At 37.3% G+C, this 22,226-nt stretch overlaps 1 protein-coding gene and 1 long non-coding RNA gene across 5 annotated transcripts in view; one reads left to right on the forward strand and one right to left on the reverse strand.

Annotated features, from left to right (window-relative positions):
* The window catches only part of tpst1.L (tyrosylprotein sulfotransferase 1 L homeolog), a 39,948-nt gene that overhangs the window by 8,888 nt on the left and 8,834 nt on the right, over positions 1 to 22,226 (reverse strand). For 3 of the 4 annotated variants that reach the window (XM_018245041.2, NM_001092121.1, XM_041580976.1), the window contains exons 2-3: positions 12,323 to 13,257; positions 11,205 to 11,403 (exon numbers count right to left, since the gene is read on the reverse strand). In XM_018245041.2, the coding sequence (XP_018100530.1) occupies positions 11,205 to 11,403; positions 12,323 to 13,182 (1,059 nt within the window). In that variant the 5' untranslated portion in view covers positions 13,183 to 13,257. Of the gene's footprint in view, positions 1 to 11,204; positions 11,404 to 12,322; positions 13,258 to 14,523; positions 14,638 to 22,226 lie in introns of those variants that run through there. The other variant, XM_018245038.2, reaches the window with a different exon arrangement.
* Positions 5,069 to 7,624, forward strand: LOC121400004. The gene is made up of 4 exons (XR_005965466.1): positions 5,069 to 5,329; positions 6,726 to 6,784; positions 7,320 to 7,412; positions 7,536 to 7,624. It is a non-coding gene; the product is annotated as an uncharacterized LOC121400004 (long non-coding RNA).

The raw sequence follows: 22,226 nt of genomic DNA on the forward strand, positions 1-22,226 counted from the left end.
AGAAACAAACAAAAAGGATTATGACATTGTTTGGTCTTATTGTGAAATATATATATATATATATTTTTTGCATTTAGCAAAGAGAGCATCATTTAAAAACTCTAAAAATAAAATAACGAAGCCCAAACGAAAAATTTCTTTGAATTGGCCATTCTATAACATACTAAAAGTTAACATAAAGGTGAACCACCCCTTTAATAGAGTTGTTCATGCGATAAACAGTGAGATACATTTTTCTCATCTAATTGAATCTGGCCCAATACGAGAAATGTTTAATTCCATTTTATATAGTCCTGTAGAATAATGAATGGAATTTGACTCCCAAAGATCTTCTTGTGTAAAATGTAAAACCATTGTATTCTGCACATCACATCTGTTATCTTCTGTGTAAACATGATCATCTTTGTTTATAAACTTTAGTGATGTTTCAGCAAGTTTTAAGCAAGTTTTTACAGTGCTGAGTAACATATTAAAATACATATATATTGGTGTAACTGGTCTTTTAATGTGCTTAGGACTAATTTACTAACATAGGTGTTAATTTACTTATGATTTTAAGCACTTGTTATCACAAGTGTTGGACTGGCTTATTATTAGAATACAGGGTAATAGCCTGGCGGGGACCTGTGCTAGTGGGCCTCACGTCCTCCTATTATTTTCAGGACAAGGGACTATTGCTTTTTATTGGTCACAAGCTCCAGGTATGTACTGTCACTGCATGCTCTTCCATTTATACGGTCCTGTACCCTCCTTTATCCTACAACACCTGGATAAGTTGTAATGAAAACCTTAAACCATCTCTGCATTCAAGCGCTGTGCAGCTGAGCCAGGTCTGCCGAGAGTAATCGCAGCATGTCTGTGTCCTGCCAGAAAGTAAGTCTTTGCACAGAATATTTTAAGTGAAGCATGCTGCACTGCACACTACCAAACACCAGGGGAGTATCACATCTTAGTAGGCATGCTGATCGGATTGTGCAGCTGTTTCTTGGGGGAATATTCAGTTGGTCTTTTAAAAAGTATAGAGCATGCAGAAGGGAAGTTAGGGTAACAGAAACGAGGAAATAGAAAAGGGGGATAATGGGAAATAAAAGAGAAGAAAATTAAGGGGACTGACCTGATAACTAGAAAAGTAAAGGGTAGAAGATAAGAGTGGAAAGAAAAAGAAAAACACTAAAATATGGCAAGCAGAGGAGAACGTGGAAGGATGAGTGCAGGAGACAAGAGAGGACAAGGGAACTATGGAAAAGTTTGTGATAGAAAGAAATCATAGGTAAAATTCAAAACAAGAAAAGAACATAGAGCTCAAAAAGGATAATTGTGATTCAGAAAGAGAGAGAGGAGAGGGAGAGACTACAAGAGAAAGATGGATGGGAAAAAGGTAGAGGAGGAAAACAGAAAGGTAAGAATGGGGAAAAACAATTGTAAAACAAAGGAGGGAGGCAATAGACAAGGGTGGGGAGAGTAGCAGAACTAAAGCAAAGAGGGAGGTTATAAAACCATAACCTGCAGATGCTGTATTTCATGTCTACTACAGAAATTAACCCCAGCACTCTAGTAAAAAAAGACACTTTTATTACAAAGTTTGTACAAAGTATGCATAAACTGACGCGCCCCATCAAGGCAGTGTCTAAGCGTCAGTCCTAACTGAAAAAAGAAAGTGTTATCTTTGGGGGAAGAAAGACCATACCTGCTTTTATCTTTATATGTTGGAGTGCTGGGGTTAATTTCTGTAGTAGTATATATATCAAGTCTGACCCATGTGCACCCAATAAAAAGGGATGAGCTGCGTTTTTCTTTGTTGTTTTCATTTTATATTAGGAGGTGGCTCTCTACTCAATGCCTGATCTCCCAACCCCCGATTAATGATGTCTTTGGAAGAGATCATGCTAAATAAAGAGAAAAGCAGGTATGGTCTTTCTCCCCCTAAAGTTGTGCAAAATAGGTTTTCCCAGGGGGCTAAATGTTGGAGTGCTGGGGTTTAATTTCTGTAGTAGTATGTATATCAAGCCTGACCCATGTGCACCCAATAAAAAGGGATGAGCGGCGATTTTCTTTGTTGTTTTAATTTTATACTATGGATATATATATATATCAAATATATAAATATAAATATCAAATGATCAAATTTCAGATCTCCTATGCAACTGCAAAATGCCTAGTCAGATGGATCTGTGCCGTACGGATTATGTCTAGAAAGCAGCCTTGTGACCCAAGAATTGTGAACCAATCTGCAACTGGTCTTGATTTTTTATTTGCTGTGGTTGCAATCAATTTTTTTAAGCATGTTATAGAAGGGGATCCGGTTACACACACTATTTTAAATAATATTGTTTGTTAGCCAGTACATTTTTTGATCTCCCTAGAAACAAAAAAAAGTTACATCATACACCCAGTATAGGTACTGTATACATATTGATATCTAACTCCCTTTGTTTTCTCAAACTGGATACAAAACCTCCATCTTTATAGTATCTTCTGTCCACTAATGTAAATTTTTAACTGCATGGATATTACTTTAGCTCAGTTCTCAAACCTTCTCATTGTCTCTAAATATCTTGAAGTTAAAGTTACTTCTATAGAGCTCTGCACTTCCCTGCTCTGCTCATTTCTAAATACACACGTATCTATGTTTGTCTAAAAAGATTTTACTTTTTCAAGTGAGAATAATTTCAATAATCTCCACAACTTCCTCCTAAAGCCCTCAAGTCAGTCTCAGCCTTGTGTTTGATATAAATGTATCTCCCATGTTTGAAGCATTAACAAGCAGACATAATTGTAAAGATGTAGTGTCTAACATCTGTATTGCTCCTATTTACTGCTGACCTTGTTCATTATGTCTCTCTTCATATCAAGTCATCCCATGTGCCTTTATATGGATCTTACTCATCAAATAATGTCCACTTTTTAGCATTCTGATGCTACCATAAAAGTGCTTAATATGCTATCATATTTACAGTGTGTTTTATTGTTCATTTTAGAGCTCTCATAAGCAAAGGCCCACTTATGTTTATACTAGCTTGCATTTCTTTAATTAAATAAGTTGACTTCCTCATGTCATAGAGTAAGCATTGCTTTAAGTAAGCAAAAGTGTAATGTCAAATTTTAGTCTGATGAAATCATGTTTGTAATGATTTCCTGAAATACAGATTTAATATTAAATTCTTTATATTCTGCATCTTTGTACATTTTAGATTTTGGGCAGATCTATCATGACCTTGTGTATTTTTGTATGTAATCTGTGCATTCAATGTATATACCAAGTTATTGTACAGTGCTGTGGAATATGTTAACTATAAATAATAAACTGTAATAATAATAACATGACAGCTTTAACATTTTGCATATCCTTAAAGGGGTTGAGCACCTTTAAATTAACTTTTAGTATGATGTAAAAAGATTGCAATTGTTTTTCATTTTTGTATTATTTCTGCTTTTTTTTTTTTTTTTTGTAATAAATGGTTTTATTCAGCAGCTTCTCCAGGGTGCACTTTCAGCAATCTGGTTGTTAGGTTCCAATTTACCCTAGCACCCATGCATTTATTTGAATAAGAGACTGGAATATGAGTAGATGAACAGAAAGATGAGTAATACAAAGTAGTAATAACAATACATTTGTAGCTTTACAGAGCATTTGTTTTTTAGATGAGGTCAATGACCCCCATTTGAAAGCTGGAAAAAGTCAAGAAAAAGAAAATAATTTTAAAAAAACTATACAAAAGAAATAATGAAGACCAGTTACTTAAAATTAGCCATTCTATAACATACAAAAAGTTAACTTGGTGAACCACCCCTTTAAATTAATAATCTATTAAAATGAGGATAGACAAAAATAAAGGCAAATAGTTTAAGAAGTTTAAAAAACATGGACATTGTTAGTTGGCTTTAATGGTTTTAATGTAAATCTATTCTTCATTAACTTTTTATAGTTTAGAATTATCCAGAAAATTTCAGTGCCTAAACTGTAAGCATACCTGTTACAGTGTAACATTGGTGATTACATCACAATGACACGTTGCCATGGCAATGGAAGCAACTAGCTAAAACTGGTTTTAAATCATGTCATTGTGAGGACATGATAATGACATCATAATGACATCATAATGACATCATAATGACATGAAAATGACATCATAATGGCATTGAAACCACTTGTAGACACAATTTGAAACCAGTTGTAGACACAATACAGGTTAATAGTCATTTGGGAAGTGATAGCTGAGCAGTTCACACGCACACTTTTACTCCCTTATAACTATTTTAATCAATCTATTATTATTATTATTATCATTCTATTATTATTATTATTATTATCATCAATCTATTATTATTATTAATCAAATCTATTATTAATCTATTATTTTTACTTTTTTTAAATTATGAAATTTTGTTGTTTTAATACCTTGGCCATCGTGCCAGTACTTTGGTCTGTTTTAATGTTTTTGGGTTTTGTTAGTGGATATATTGTAGCTGTTACTTTGGGTCACCTTGAGCCTTTTGTGCCATATATAAGGTAAGTAAACTGAATTTTTGCATATATTTATGCACTCTTTGTTTGTTGAATGTTGGCCAAAAAAACCCACAATTGGCTTTCTATTTGTCTTTCAGCGACCTTGGATTAAATGCCCCAGAAAGCTACATATTTTCAGCAGTTTGTACTCTAGCTGCCATTTTGGGTAAGTGAGACTAATATAGTTTACTGGAAACTAAAAGAAACATGGAGTATGTGCGTAACCATTTATATATAAACAAGTTATTGCTTCCTTTAAAGCTAAATGATCTTGTAGTGATATTTGCAATACAATTTTTTTGTGTAAGAATATTTTTAATTTATTAGTTAAATTAAATAAATGTTCCATCTTTTTTACTGTTTTATCATTGATTTTTATTTTTCAGGTGCTATTACAATGTATGGAGAGTATAAGTATTTCAAGCTCTCTAATCCTAATGGCAAAGATCTCCATAACAAGATCATACTTGGCAGTGGATTATTGTCCTGCGTGGGTATCCTCATTGCAGGATACTTCCAGGTAGGTCCCTATACAATTTATTTCTGGGTTTTATTGGGCATTATTGTAATTTTAATTTTATTTTTGAAAATTGTATATGGTCTTTAAAATGAACAAAACATGTACATGTGTATTTCTATTTTAGGAGTTTGAATATGAATATCTTCACCTGATTGGAGCAGTGTTGGCTTTTGGACAAGCAAATCTATATGCAACATGTCACTGCTACTACTACTACAAATTGTCACTCTGGAAGGATAACACACGGCTGTTCTTATTCCGTGTAGTACTTGCCTCGTCTTTAACATCTATTTTCTTATGCTGTATCCTTTTTCTAGTTATAGATAATGCTACACAGTATATATATATCTATATATATATATATATATATCTATATATATATATATCTATATATATATATATATATATATATATATATATATATATATATCTATATATATATATATCTATATATATATATATATATATATATCTATATATATATAGACAGATGCTTCACCGGCACTCACCCTCAGTAAATCGAATCCCGGGTGCTCCTCAAAGGAGAACAAATAGATGCAATTAGGAGCACTCACGGTTGTAGTGATAAAGGAATGTCTTTTTATTGGAGTGTTACAAACTACCCCACATCAACGCGTTTCGGTTCTCTCAGAACCGTCGTCAGGACGACGGTTCTGAGAGAACCGAAACGCATTGATGTGGGGTAGTTTGTAACACTCCAATAAAAAGACATTCCTTTATCACTACAACCGTGAGTGCTCCTAATTGCATCTATATATATATATATATATATACAGTATATATATATATGGGAAAGTTGTGCACACCACTAATTTTTAAAACCATTAGGTGGGGGTGCAATGAGGCAGTGACAAAATACATATAGACAAATACAAGAGTCCGGTGTGTGTGTGTGTGTGTGTGTGTGTGTGTGTGTGTGTGTGTGTGTGTGTGTGTGTGTGTGTGTGTGTGTGTGTGTGTGTGTGTGTGTGTGTGTGTGTGTGTGTGTGTGTGTGTGTGTGTGTGTGTGTGTGTGTGTGTGTGTGTGTGTGTGTGTGTGTGTGTGTGTGTGTGTGTGTGTGTGTGTGTGTGTGTGTGTGTGTGTGTGTGTGTGTGTATATATATATAATGTATACATATATGCCATAATACCCTCATATGTCAGTATATATACAGCCCATAATAACCTCATATGTCAGTAAATATACATCCCATAGTACCCTCATGTCAGTAAATATACATCCCATAATACCCTCATATGTCAGTAAATATACATCCCATAATAACCTCATATGTCACTAAATATACATCCCATAATACCTAGTGATGGGCGAATTCCTCACGAAAAATTCTAGAAAAATCAGAAATTTCATGAAAAAATTGTGGAAATTGGAAATTGGAATTTTTGCAGGAGATTCGCAATTGTATTCACCGGTGGCAAAACACGGAAATTTGCAGCAAATTCATGCCAGGCGAATTTATTTGTCCATCACTAATAATACCCTCATTTGTCAGTAAATATACATCCCATAATACCCTCATATGTTAGTAAATATACATCTATAAAAAAAACTAACACTAAAAAGAGGGATAAATAAAGAAAAGCAGGAAAGAAGGGGGTGACGGGGAAGAGAGGAGAATCATTAGGATGTTAGTAACATCGTTTGAGGCTTTTTCCTTAACATATTAATCTTTCAGTGAGCTTATTGTTTATTGGCTGCAAAATCTACGATCACAGCTGTATGCTTGCTGACTGGGTAAGTTATTATTCAACTGTTATTTTTCTATCATTTAAGGGCAAATTTATCAAGGGTCGAATTTTGAATTGAAAAAACTTGGAAATTCGAATTCAAAAAGACCAACCGAAATTAAGGCGAAGTTCGAATAGGTCCATTTTCGATCGAATAGGTCCGAATTGGATCGTACGAATCAAAGTGAATAGCGCGTTCAATTGAATTGGATTGAAAGTTTTTCCCAAACTTGACCAATTGACTCCAAATGGGTTCTAGGAGGTCCCCCATAGGCTAAAACAGAAATTCGGCTGGTTTTAGATGGCGAATGGTCGAAGTCTAAATTTTAAAGAGACAGTACATGATAAATTTCGATATTTGAATTTTCAAATTTTTTTGAAATTCAAATTGAATTTGGACTATTCCCTAGTCCAACAAAAAAGCTAAGCTTTTTTTTTTTCATTTGAAAATTCACACCGACCTTTGATAAATCTGCCCCTTAAAAAATGGGCCCTGAGTACATATGCAGGCAACTAACTAGTAATATTTATTTTTAAACTAGGATTTCCCTTTCCGAGAAGAATGTGCCACTATGGAGTGGTTTGAGTTGATTGGAATTTGCATTTTCTTACTGACACTGAAAAAAGAAATGCAGGTTAGTATGGAAATAAGTATAAAAAGGACTGGCAAACAACTTACTATTATATATATGTTTCACATAGTCATAAATATACAGATATATATATATGACAAATATTTGTATATTTTCACTTTGCAGCAACTTGGCTTTAGAGTTCCAAAAAGTCTGAAGGAAGACTGGATTGTCAAGACAGAAAAGTGTTATGATGATGTGGAAGCCCCTGAAGACCCCATTTCTGGGTAATACATTTAAAGCCTTGGAAAGAAACTTACAACATTCCCGCGCCTATCAAGAGGAATTGTAGATGAAGTTTTAATCAAAGAAGGAGGAGAATACGGCAGGAGGAGAAGGGTTTCCAATGCAGTTGCTTTAACGTTCCAGTGAATTCTGTCTGTTTTTTTTAAGCTTTTTGCAGAAAAGTTTAAATATTTAAAAATAAATAAATTTTTACACAAAAATATTGTATATTTGATGTTTATTTTTATTTATTTGAGAAGTAGTTTTTTGGGCCATGGGTCAACAGCAGCATGATGGGAGGTGGCAAAATAGATTTATCTAAAAGGGCATAAATAGTAAATCCAGCCCGGGGTGGAGGCAGAGCAGTAGCTAGGTTTAGGCCTGTTATGGAGAGTTATTCATTTATTTAGAGTAGATTTTCGAGGGGGGGTTATCTGCTGTTTGCAGGGCCGGTCTTACCAACTGCGGGGCCCAATTGGAACTATTTTGGTGGGGCCCTCTAAATGGAGTTTTGCCATCTGGCACAGGGTTCCAGGGCTGGATGACGAATAGTAACTGTTTTTCTCTCTGTCCATTGATAATTACTCACTACATTTCACTTGTTTATTTTTATTGAGTTCAACTGCATACACAGCACAGGAACTCATTTTCACAGTATATGCAACCAAAGTATATGCAACCATTTTTAAAGAACTACCCTCCTATTGTATGGTAAATATGTATGGTAAATGTATGTATGTATGGTAAATAGTACAGGGGAATACCTATGCTGCCATAGTTTTATGGGATCTCTCTGTACAGACTATGAGCAAACTTAGGGGACTGTTCCTGCTGAATTGTGCTTAGTACAGGGAATACCTATGTGTCATAGTTTTATGGGATCTCTCTGTACAGACTATGAGCAAACTTAGGGACTGTTCCTGCTGAATTGTGCTTAGTACAGGGAATACCTATGTGTCATAGTTTTATGGGATCTCTCTGTACAGACTATGAGTAAACATAGGGAACTGTTCCTGCTGAATTGTGCTTAGTACAGGGAATACCTATGCTGTCATAGTTTTATGGGGCTCTATCTGTACAGACTATGAGCAAACTTAGGGGACTGTTCCTGCTGAATTGTGCTTAGTACAGGGGAATACCTATGCTGTCATAGTTTTATGGGATCTCTCTGTACAGACTATGAGCAAACTTAGGGAGCTGTTCCTGCTGAATTGTGCTTAGTACAGGGGAATACCTATGGGAGAAATATTGAATATATAGATAGTTAAACATTTCATTTAGCTGTTACTAAAGCACAAATCCCATCATTCTAAGAAAAAAGACACTGATGCAATTTGATTTATAAAACCCAAAAAACATTTAGCAGAATAAACACATTTGCAATTCCATGTATAATACCCCAGAAATAAGAGCAGAATGAACACAGTGAGAATTGCATGTATAAATACCCCCCAAAATCACTTTAGGTGGCACAGTGGCAATTTCATGAATAAATATCGAAAAATGCATAACAAAAGAATGGCACAAATGCAATTTTTGCTAGCAAGGAAAGGGTTACAATTCACAAGGCAGTGTAATAAACGTGATTTGTAGCCTTACTGGGCCAGCATTCTTTCTGAAGCGATAGTCTGGGGGGGGGGGGAGAGGATGAATCTGCAGCACCATCGTCTATCATCCATCATGCCTGTTAGCCGAGTTCAAACAAAGTATAATGGCGCCTTTCTCCGCTGCCTGCAATTGGCTGCTGTCATCTGTAGGGCACGCAGGGCATGTAACGAACGCTCCCTCTCCCAGTCCCACCTGTCGCCGCACACCCCCTTAGTCTGCTACTATTTACAAAGCCAGCGAACAGAGAAAAAAAAAAGAAAACAGATACTGCCCTGGGGGCGGGCTTCACAGCAGTTCGTCCGGTCAGTCTTACTGCGCGCGTCTGGAAACATTGGTGAGGGAGAAAGGCAGCAAATCCTTGCTCTTGTTTTGATGCGGCTGTGCGGGGCCCCCATGGGCGCGGGGCCCGATTGGGCGCAATAGGTCCAATCGGCCTAAGACCGGCACTGGCTGTTTGGAAAGTCTTTTCTACACCAGTTTCATGCACAGGTATGGGATGTGTTATGTAGAATGCACGGGATCTGGGGTTTTATGCTTAAGGGATTTTTCTGTAATTTGGATCCCCATACCTTAAAGGGGACCTGAACAGAAATACAATTATGTTAATTTTTTGAGGGGTTTTGGATAACCTCATAAATATAGCGGAGCAAGTGTTAATGTTTTCATATATCTATTACTTTCTTGAGCTAAGGGAATCCCTTATGACCCAAAATATTGGCCCATAAACGGGAGGTTAGAGTTTTGCTCTAGGGGCAAACATCAGGGCTCCTCTCTACAAAAAAAGTCTCTTTATGAAAGACATTGAATTAGACCTAGTGCTTTTTAAGAATAGAATAACAGTACATATAGTCTTTGCAATTGCAACTATTGCAATGATAGGCAGACTTGTATTACTGTATCTGGACATTGTTTTGTACAAAAAAGAATGGCAGATGGGGCCGATGTTTGGAAATCAGCATTTAGTGGCCATGATGGCCACTGCTTCCGACTCTTATAACCATTAATGACCATGTAAAATAAATGATACCTTGGTGCCAAACTAGAGGAATCAGCATTTCCCTGATCACAAAAATGTGATATATAAGTTTTTTAAAGGTCAGAGACCTGTAAACTTAAAGTAGAGTAGAATTGTTGTTCATTATGCTTTGGGCTTCTATACCAGCCCAAGGCAACCACGACTCTATAGCAGTAAATAACCGTGCCTCATGCCCTTATAGCTCCCCCATCTTTGTTTCTGCTGATTCACTACACATGTCTTGTGCTGTTATTATCAGTTACCTGAGCTTACGGTCCAGCTCACAATATTCTGCATATAAAGAACATGAATGTTACAATGTTGAATAATGATTAATTCTGATTTTAATTGCATGGCAGCACAGAAAACAGTGCAACTAGCACCAGAATATAATAAACAGACTTGTAGCATCAGACAGGCCAGCCTGCTTGTTAATTTGTAACCACAAAGCTTAGCTTTTCAACATCTGCCCAGACTACACTGAGCATGTAAATGTTACTGACACCAATGATACATACAGGGCCCATTTATTAAACCTCAGTTTTTCCTGGTTGAGCTTTTAAGGGGGAAAATTCAAATTTTTCATGGAATTTTTTTTTTTTTTTAGAGATTTATCATACCCCAAAGCTGCTAAAAATCTGAATCCGAAAATAAACCATCTCAAATCTGTCGAGGTACAAAAAAATTCAGGGTTTTCCTCCGATAATCCGAAAAATCCAAAAATCAACTTTTCGTTACGTCAATCGTAAGATTTTTTTACAAAAAATTATTAATATATGAGTTTCATTTGTGGATAAGAGTTTTACCTAGAACAATTTGATTAATTTGAGTTTTAGTAAATAAGCCCTGCAATGTTATGTATTTGAGGTTCAATATGTTAAGTTAAACCTAAAATGAGGTTCTCTTTGCAAAAATTAAATAAAAGGTAACAGTTTAAATAAACTTACCCTTCTTGTATTGTCAAGGACCTTCTGATCTGGTTTTCCATAGTTGGGTGGGTTTGCATATGGATCATAACCCAGTTTGGCTAACATTGGTGCAATGACAGGCATGTCTCTTAATACATCTGTTGGTATTTTCCCAACCCATTTTGACAAAGCTTCAACATTTACTGGCTTGATAACTTGGTCCGTGGATCTTTCAACTCTGAAAAAAGAAATGTGCAGTTAATAAACGCAATTTACAAAACCAAAGCTTTAGAAGAAAGTTATGGATTCACTGGCCCAGGTCCCAACCATTCTGTATAACAGGTCCCATACCTGTATTAGGAACAGACCCAAGTACTTTTAGTGTGATTGCCACTCTACAACCCCCCCACTTTCCTATGAAATGAAGCCCCTACTTAAAGTGCCTCTTCAGCATTAGAAAGCTCTACAAACAGGTAAGTGTTCCTTTGCCATACAGCGTTCCCCTTTCACTCTGCTTTTACTTTGTTTTTCTCTTCTTGTCTAATCTTTGCACATTTGTGTCCTGTCCTTAATTTTCTACCACTTATCCCCTGTCCATTAGTTTTTTTTTACGAATCTCTCCTCCTTCCCTAGTGTGGAAACTGCAGGGAGGATTTCCAGGCCAAGAAGTTTTCCAGTTAATTTTGCCCTCACAGTTCCTCGGTTTTTTTTTTTTACACTGGACTCCAGATGAATTTTCTGCACTAAAATAGACAAACTTCTGTTTTAAAAAACAAAACAAACAGAAATTGACTGGCTTTTTGACACCCTGGTAATCTTGCCATATGGCAAGAGCATCCCTGGTGCCTGGTGCAGCTAAAATCACAGTTCCTGTGCTGGTGGATTTTATAATCTAAGGTCCCTATCACAAACACACTACAGTCAATTTATCAATAGCCATAAACCAGGAATCTGGAAGCAAATTAAAAAAAAAACAGCAGTTAAAGGGTACTTTTTCAGAACATAAACAAAATAAGATACTTTTTCACCCACCAGCACCCACTAAGTTCCAAACCCACCAAAATATCTTAAAACATGCATTTATTGTTGCATATTTCTATAGATATGGCAAGATGGATGAGCTGATGATAAAAAAGGTAACAGCACTGTATACTTACTTAGATAACGATATACCGCCTACTTTGCCAATCATGTCTTCATGGTGCAACACAGCATCACTCCATGGTATATGAAGAAACTTCAAAAGAGTTCTCATCCAGCTTTCTGGATGCAAAACCAGTTGTTCATAATGTACTAACATGCACTTATCATAACCCACTTCCATGCATTGATTATACATGGTTTCAATAGCACGGTTCCACTTTGTCAAGCAGTCTCGATAACTATTTAGATCGAAGCCAGCTATGGTGACTTTCCTTGAAATCATGGAATGTACGGAGGCACGTCCATCCCTCACCATCAGAAGAAATTTGGCATTTGGGAATATCTTGGCTAAATAAGTCAATGATTTTAAAGCAAATGGATCTTTGTTACAAAGATATGGTGCTGGTTCTCCATGTTTCACTATGATTTCCAATAAAAATGCCTGCATGGCTGAATCTAGCACTTCGTCCGTAACACCAGCTTCATCTAACCTTATTTTCTCTTTGCTTGATCGTGCCCACATTTGTTTGACAGCCAAAATGCGAGGGATAACCCTGGTTTCTTCTCCACAACGAACTTCTGGGTGGGCATCAAGCATGGCACGCATAAGTGTTGTTCCACTCCGAGGGACTCCTCCAATAAAAATTAACGGCATGTCCTTATCATATGTAAAGTTGGAATTTCCTTTGATATCAGTTCTTAATGTTGCCTTTGCATTCTCAGTTTTAGCAGGCTGACTGCGTTCCTCTATCCGATGATGACACTCCATTGCATGCTGCCCTAAATAGAATACAGTCACTGAACTTATAACAAGACAGGCCAGGAGCAGGTTTTGTTTGAGTTTTCCAATCATCTTGATTAAGTACTTCTTCATGAAAATGTGGAAATGACGGTTTTCCTTAAAATGTCATGCTGAAAAAACCTCTACCCCCAACGAGGTCTCTGCCATCTGCAAGACAGTTGAATTTTCGTTATTTTACAAAATCAGATATATTATTTGCAGGCTTGACTTTGATAAGATATGTAAATGAACTGTTATGTTAACTTTTACACAGTAGAACACTTAACAGTAGCTTAATTATTATTACTACTATTAAAGTAGAAGGAAAGTCGTTTAACACTTGGGGGTGCCAAATGTTAGGCACCCCCAAGTCTATATACCTGAAACCCCGGGCCTGTGCTCCTATCAGCAGAAAACTGCACCGGCCCAGGGTTATTCCAGTAAGCACCACGGAGCGCTCCTCTTTCGGCTTCTTCTTGCGGCGACTCATTCGCTTTGGAGTGAAAAGGCCGAACTTTGCCTAAAAAGTCGGCTTTTTCATTCTACTGCGCTTGTGTCTGCCCCGGGAAATTTGAAGAAAGAAGAAGCCAGAAGAGGGATGCTCCGTGGTGCTCGCTGGAATAACCCTGGGCCGGTGCAGTTTTCTGCTGATAGGAGCACTGGTCCGGGGTTTCAGGTAAGTAAATACATTCACATGGGGGTGCCTAACATTTGGCACCCCCAATACATTCATCCCCGCATTTGGCACCCTAAAGTGCGACTTTCCTTCTCCTTTAACAACACACACACACACACATATTTATAAAGATCCAATATATTCCACAGCAGTACAGTGTAGTGAGTAAATTACTCATCTGGAATAGGAGGATATTGAATTAACCCACAAATGGCTCATTAGGACATTTCACCCAGTATTTTTCCCAGTGAAAAGCCGAAATGCTGTGTTACAAGAAAACTTATTTGTGATTAATAATGAAAAGTATTATTATTAGCTTCAGTTAAAAAAAAATACAGAATGCATTAGACTCCAATAAGGTCAGTTCAATTCGGAGAGAAAAAAGTTATCTTATGGTTTATCACGTGAAAACTCATAGATGAGATTCAATTTGAGGAGAAAAACTTTTCTCCTAATTAATTTCCAGTTTATTTTTTGCATTTTATAAGAAGTGAGCTTTTTTTACCTTTCAGTTTAAGGTTTGCTGGTTCTCTTAATGTGTACAATGTACCAACACACCACAATGTTTAGCAGATATTGTGTCACTCATATATGACTGATATGTACAGCCTGTTGGATTCCAGTGCCAGACAGACTGTGTATATCACTATCACATGTAAGTCCTGTTCCATCGCTTGTACTCTCTCCAAAACAAAATCAGACTGAGTTCCTAGCAAAGTAGACTGCTCAAATCCACCGCATGCTTTTAAGCAACTTACATTGAGTATGGAAATGTCCCACATTGTGTAAATGACCAGTTGTCCAACTCCCCTTCTGTCCCTCTTTGATTCATGCACAGATCCCTCCTGCTTCTCTTCCGCCCATGTGACTTTCCTCCTGGTGTCTGCAGGGTCCTATAGCTCTCTACTAACAGCACTTCTGAATTGAATTGTATCTCAAATTTGAACATCAGCCACGAGTTTTCATTTGATAAACCTTTTTCTCTCTTTATTTTGGCTCAATGTGAGCAATTGATACATTTTATTTTGGTCAAAACTTGTCAAAGATAAAGAAATTACAAAAACAGTAAGGTAAATTAAAGAATATAGCATTGTGTTTTATGAGACCAACAAAGAAAATAATTTTTAAAGGGGTGGTTCACCTTTAAATTAACATTTAGTACATTATAGAATGGCAATTCTTAACAACATTCCATTTTTTATTTCATATAGTTATTGAATTATTTGCCTTCTACTTCTGACTCTTTACAGCTTTCAAATGAGGCTCAGTGACCCTGGCAGCCAAAAAATACTACTGTTTTTTTACTTACCTTTTACCCTATACAGTCTTTCAACCAAGCCACACACTGGTAATTTAGACCCTATCAACCAGATAGGTGTTGAACAAAAAGCTTAGTAATTCATAAACCAGAAATAAAAAAAAAAGAAGACCAACTGCAAATAGTCTCAGAATGATTTAAGATGAAAACCCCATATAAGATATTCCTGTAATATATTCTATCAATGAAAAATACTGAAACACATAATGTTCACTGAGGCGGATAGAACAACTTAGTATAGCCCTGACAAATTCAGTGTGGATATCTAGTGCTGCTGTTGAATTTTAAAATATTATGGAAGTGGACATATCAGTATCTGACAAGGAGAAGCAACAGTGACTCAGATATCTGTTCATTGTTATCGTGTTTACGTTTTTATGTCACAAAACAAGCTAGCAGCACAGCAACTCAACTCTATTATCCTGGACTGACGCACACTCTGTATTTATAGATTCTGCCGATGGAAGAAGAGAAGGTCAAAGCAATTGAAATTACAGAAAGTAATAGTTGATTTACATCATGGTTTAAAATGATATAGAGTTAAAAATGAAAATTTGAATTTAACTGGTCACATAGGTACCCTAATATAAATTAATTTATGTCTTGGCATTAGACCAGGCAGTAAAATAAAGTAACCCATAATCATTTTGCTGTACCTGTTTCAGCAACCAAGATAATAAATAAAAGGGTGGCAGAAAATGACAGTGGACATATGTCCAGCAAGCTCTCATTTATGAAGGCAATTAACTACATCAAAACAGCATTTCACATGGGTAAAATGTTATTAGAGCATTATCTAGGTCTGCCGATAAAATAGCTAGGTAATGCTGAAAGGTGTCCACTTCTATTTCCTTAAAACTGTTTATGGTATAAGCAAATAAGGATGCAAAAATTCTTGCACAAAAGCTGCCAAATACCAAACCATATCCAAACTCTAAATTGAATATTCAAATTTAAGTTTATCTAGAAAAATATCTTCTAAATGTTTCACTTTCATAGCCAGGAGCTCTAAATTAACAAACAAATTAAGGGGGAAAAAATGCTGGGATTAGACCAAATCCTGGTATCAGTGCATTCCAAGTAACAACCAATACAAACATGCTAAAATGGATAATATACAGCTATTTTTAGCAAATAAATAAGGACTTTTTTATTTTACAGTAAAATGGATCATTTGTTTCATTTTTTCTTTTACTACCCTCCAGCATTTAGGAGTGTTACTCTAATAATAGATAAGGCTCATACCAATGCAAGTATAAAGCAAGAAATAATGTTATATTTTGCATTCTTAAGGTGGCAATACATACGATTGCAGGGCAATAGTCAGGGGTAATCCTGGGGCTGCTACCGCCTAAGGCAGCCATCCCCGTCCCCACTCCGAGCTTAAAACTTTAGTGTTGGAGTGGGTCAAAGAGGGCCACATTGTTAGTGCAGTGAGCGATATAACGCTCTCTGCACTAGCTGAGCCGAATTTTCATTTTGAAAAATGTTAACGCGGCACTTAAAGCTACAGGAGGTGGGTTTTTGCTGCCCCAATTAAGTGGCCGCTCACTGCTGCCTGAGGCAAATTTCTCACCTTGTCTCATGGCAGAAGAGACCCTAGCAATAGTACATTATGGGGCTAATTTATCAAAAAGTTTCTGTTATTCTAAAATTTGAGCCTGAAAAATACGAGCAAGCATTTTCTGAAATCACAAATAGTCCGGATTTATTTACGAAAATATAATTTATTTTTGAATCTATTAATATATTTTAGTTTACTTACATCTTTATGCAGGGTTGGACTGGGCTGATGGGACAATGGGCAAAAACCAGATGGATCCCAGTGGCCCAGATTCGCTCGCCTCTGCCTGACTGAAGCTCCCTGACCTCTCCCCTCCCAGACCAATAGAAGAAAATCAGGTAGGCGCTGCTCGGGGGCGAGAGTAGGTGGATGGAGGACTGTTGCGGCAGGCGAAAGGGCCCTGGAGTTGCCATCGTCCCCCCCGTCCGACACTCCAGATGAATATCATGAAGAAATGTTAAAAAAAAGGCTTGCTCACATCAATCCCTGTCCCAGTGGAGATAGCACCTCTTATCCACAACATATGTCAAAATACTGTAGAAACATTTCAGCATATACCCTGTTAAAAAGCCACACTTTGTGAGCATAATTCAAAGTGAAGCGACAAAAGCTATAGGAAACAGATACCGTTAATGAAGGTAAAGCAGTAATGCAAGCCTTCACAGCATAAAAGCCTTTCTTTCAACTTTTACTTAAAAGGTCACTAGTATCTTTTTTCAAAAGACAGAAACTCAAGGTATATTTTAATAAAGGGACCTCTGTCCTTTTTACTCTATTCTGAAAATACACTGACTGAAGTTGGCTACTCTGTATAAAGATGATGACACACAGAGCTTTCTTTTTTTTCTGCTAAAAACACTACCCAATCTACCCAAACTGTTCTAATATTGCTGCCTATGGGAGCTGTGTAAAATGTATTTTCCTACTAAAATAATGTGAAAATTGGCCAAAAAATAGCAACATTTTTCCTTTTTTTCAAATCATGCTTGCTGAGTTTTACAATTAGAAAAGATGCAAGTCATAAATTAGTGTTGCAAGGATGCAGATTTATTTGTTACAGAATACAAGCTACAAAACACAGCACTTGTTTATAATAAATACACATGTTGTACTCCAGATGCAATGCACATTTTTGTAGTTGTTTCTAAAGAGAAAACACATCATTAATAAACTGAATTTCAAGGGCAACTAAAGCTCCAATTAAAGCATTCCTTGTATAGAGCTGACACTGCATAGGGCTGATGGCAAATGCAGAAGCTATAATGATGCTGGAATTTATGGGTTGGGAGAGGGCTGCAGCATCCCTTTTAGCAGTATAAATGAAATAAAAGCAATTATGGCCATCTGGTGTTAAAAGAGAATGTAAAACTAAACTTCAAACACCGCCTCGAAGAAAAAACTCTTGCACGATGACTAGTTCTCAGAGCCTTGTGCCAGCAAGCACTATAGCATAGCGATATCAATCAAACTACCTGAGATTGCAGTTAGACACTTCTTTAGAAACTGCGGCAAAAGATGCAGAATGCTTCCATCTATGATGACAATGTGGTATTACTACAAAATTTATACTCCAAGTGATAAAAATATTGGGAACCATCTTACAACAGATCAGGCATTACTTGTAACAGAGCAATATTTTTGAAAGTTTATTCAGTCAGCAGAAACAAACAATTGCCAATTCATGGCAGAAGATTACTCTTTGGATTGGATCATGATAAATAAAAAATTAACAAGCTTTACCATAGAAAACCAAGCACAATTTCTAAAGATCTGGACCCCATGGTTTATCTATACTCACCCTCATGATGACCACACTCCTTATATCTAACAAGTAATATCTATCTGCCCTTAGGCCATTCGTTGCACTTTTCATTGGAAACCATTCTACCATGAGTTGAATCCTTCAATTTATCCAGAAACAAAACCTGAGACTTGGGTTACTACTCAGCAAGTATTTGACCAGCCTAGCTGATAAATTACCAGATAGGGCTGGGCTGGCTATGTACTTTCTAGTAAATTAGTAATACCCTGTGAATCCCTCCTTTCCTTGTCCTGCTCCACTGTTCATTCAGTGTTTTAAAGTGTGTAGTTCCTGCTCTCTGTGATGAACCCTCCTCTGCCTTGCCCATTTATTCAATTTGATCAATTTAATGTAGCAAAAAGATAGCCCTGATGTAGTGTGTCTATATATATATATATATATTAAAAGCTACCAAGATTGTATGCATTGTGCCTATGATTAAGGCCGGAAGTGGATGAAAAGAAAGACTTGTTCAATTTTTTTATTGGTAAATTCAGGCGGAACATAATAGCAGGTAAAAAAACAATGTCTTGATGTTGATCTTTTTGTATCTTACAGAGAGTCAACTAAAAGCGAACAGCCTTTTGCTTTGGTTTGCTAAACAGATGATAATCTAGATGACAGCGTGGCAGAAATTTCTGAGTTTTATAAAAAGCTTGCCCTTAAACAAAATACTTGTTTAGACATTCTTGCTAATGTAATTTAGATCTGACCAAGCACAGCTGTCCCCGATATTTTACTAGAAAAACGCAGAGCTCTCTAAAAGGTTTTTATTTTATACAATTAGCGGAGACCTAAAATAATTGTGTTTAATTATATAGGCATAAGATCTATTATCTGGAATTCTTGAGACCTGCGGATTACCAGATTAGGGATCTTTTTGTAATTTGGATCACCATACCTCAAGTCTGCTATACATCATTTAAACAGTAAATACAGCAAAACCTCAATTTTACATCCCTTGATTTTACGTTTTCCCTCATTTTGCACTTTTGTGGTCCAGTCAATATATAATCAATAATGCATTTCTCAGATTTTACATTTTCCTGGATTTTAAAACATTATTCTGAACCTCTGAAAAACATAAAATGGAGGTTCTACTGTAGACCCAATAGGTTTTTTTTGCCACTAATATGGATTCAAAACTATCTATAACTTTAAAATATATTAAACTAAAATTGGTAAAACTCTGGCACTGTGACAAAAAAAAAACCAGAGAGAATCTTTATAAAAAAAAATGCACAAAAGTTTCTCACCCAAGTAAAAAATGACATCTGTTATATGATTCACAGACTATGTACAGACATAATGAGAAACAGATTTCTGTATGATAGCTGAGCAAGGCTACATGCTGTGGCAACTGAAGGAGGCATACGTAAATACAGCTAACTCAAAATGGACTTTGCACTGGAGTTTATCAAGGTTTTATCTGTATTTTTCTTTTGTTTTAATAGTTCATTATGGATGAGGTTTAGACTGGGCCAACGGGGCAACCTGGCCCTCGCCGAACCAGATCGCTTCTTCTACCAGCAACTGCAGGCACCGATTGAGGTGCCCCACCCCCCACCATCACATCTGCAAGAAGTACAATACGGTATGGTATGGTACCAGGGTCGGACTGAGCCCGGTGGACACCGGGAAAAAACCCGGTGGCCCCCAGGCACTTGTGGGCCCATATCTGCACCCTGAGCTTGTTTTTCCTGCCCCAACCTCCCTTGTTTGGGCCAGTCTCGGCAAAATCAGTGCGAGCAAGCGATTCCACGCACGCCCAAACACGTGGCGGTGCAGCAGGGGCCCTGCGACAGCAGCCCCCAATGGTCCTGGGCCCCCCATTTAGACCCTGTACGGTACATAGTGTGCTGCAATGTAAATTAAGTTTATTTTGTTTGACTGACATCATAAAATTGGATTTGGAATTTTTTTTTAGGCTAACAGGTCTCCTTTAATGGGCAATCAAAACTGATCCTCCATAAACACCAGTATTTTTTTTAATAGACATGCTGGGGCAAACACATGCACATAATAACATTAGGGATGCGTCGAATCCAGGATTCGGTTCGGGATTTGGCCTTTTTCAGCAGAATTCGGCCGAATAATTGTGTCTGGCCGAACCAAATCCGAATACTAATTTGCATATGCGGGAAGGGAAGTCAAATGACTTTTCTCACAAAACAAGGAAGTGAAAAAAAATGTTCACACTTTTTCATTTCCCACCCCTAATTTGCATATGCAAATTCGGATTTGGTTCGGTATTCGTCCGAATCTTTTCCAAAGGATTCGGCCAACTCCCAAATAGTGGATTTGGTGCATCCCTAAATAACATACAACAATATTTCCTGGGCCCCCTGCACTCCACCCCCCCACTACAAGTTTTAAAAAAAACATTGGTGACCAGCCCCCCCCCCACAAGTAAAAAAAAAAATCATTGGTGGCCTGTGTTCCCCACACAAGTTAAAAAAAATAATTGGCTGCAAGCCCCCCCAACGAGTTAAAAAAAAATAATTGGTGACCAGGGCTGCCCACTACAAGTTTAAAAAAATAACTGGCGACCAGTGCACCCCCTACAAGTAAAAAAAATCATTGATGGTCAGGGCTCCCCCCTACTATTTAAAAAAAATCATTGGTGGCCAGGGCCCCCCCCCCTACTAGTATAAAAAAAAACGTTGGTGGCCAGGGCTCCCCCCTACTAGTTAAAAAAAAACGTTGGTGGCCAGGGCTCCACCCTACTAGTTAAAAAAAAACGTTGGTGGCAAGGGCTCCCCCCTACTAGTTAAAAAAAAAACGTTGGTGGCCAGGGCTCCCCCCTACTAGTTAAAAAAAATCATTGGTGGCCAGGGTTCCCGTATAAATTTATTCACTTATTTGATTATCAGTCCCTCACTGCTGTCAGGGAGTTGCAGACAACGGAAGGCAGGATGGGAGCTCAGGTGCCAGCATATTCTTTCTGTACTCCAGATTGGTCACTGAAGTTTAAGTCCCGCTACAGCTGCAGAAGAATTGGGTGGGTCAAGTTTGAACTTCCCCTCCAGCCTGTCCAATCTCAATTCAGCTGTACCGGGACTTCAGCGACCAATGAAAAGTAGGAAAAGCTGTTAGACTAAAGATGAGCTATCATCCTCCCTTCCGAAGTGTTCAGCTCTCGGACAGCAGTGGGAGACTGTTAATCAAGTAAGTGAAAAAACTTTTAAAGGGGAACCCTGTCCCCTATGCTGCATTTACCTGATTAGCCACAAAAACCCAGCACAGTTCTCCCCCATTTACCTACAGGCCCTGGCCCCATCAATTCATTGTAACTCACAGTTTAAAGTGGTCTTTAATGAGCATGCCTGTTGCCAGAGAAGGTCCCAGTGAGCATGTGCAGCATTTGTTTTTATTTTGTGAGCTCAAGCCTGTCAGTAATGCAAAGGCAAGCCTGTCTGGTGATGTCACACATGGGGAAGGGAATAGAGATGCCCAGTAGAGAGACTTCATCATGACTGCTCTGTCAGGGAAAAAGTGATGGGGGAGAGAGACTCTGGAAAAATATTAAGAGCTAAATAGACCATATCTTCCTGTATATATTGTAACTGGATTACATTTTAGGTATTAAGTAATTGGAAAGTTTGCATCTCTTTTAATAAAGCTCAGAGAGTATGCTCAGTAGGCCTGAAGTTAAAAAATGTATCAACTAATGCAGAGCCGTCCAACTTATTTTTGTAGTATCTTCAAGTAATCACTTACCTAATACCCTGGGCAGGTGCACCTGAAAATTGTCCTGGGGTACTTCTCAGCGAGCACT

The sequence above is a fragment of the Xenopus laevis genome, chromosome 2L (assembly GCF_017654675.1).
Source record: "Xenopus laevis strain J_2021 chromosome 2L, Xenopus_laevis_v10.1, whole genome shotgun sequence".
Classification (NCBI taxonomy): domain Eukaryota; kingdom Metazoa; phylum Chordata; class Amphibia; order Anura; family Pipidae; genus Xenopus; species Xenopus laevis.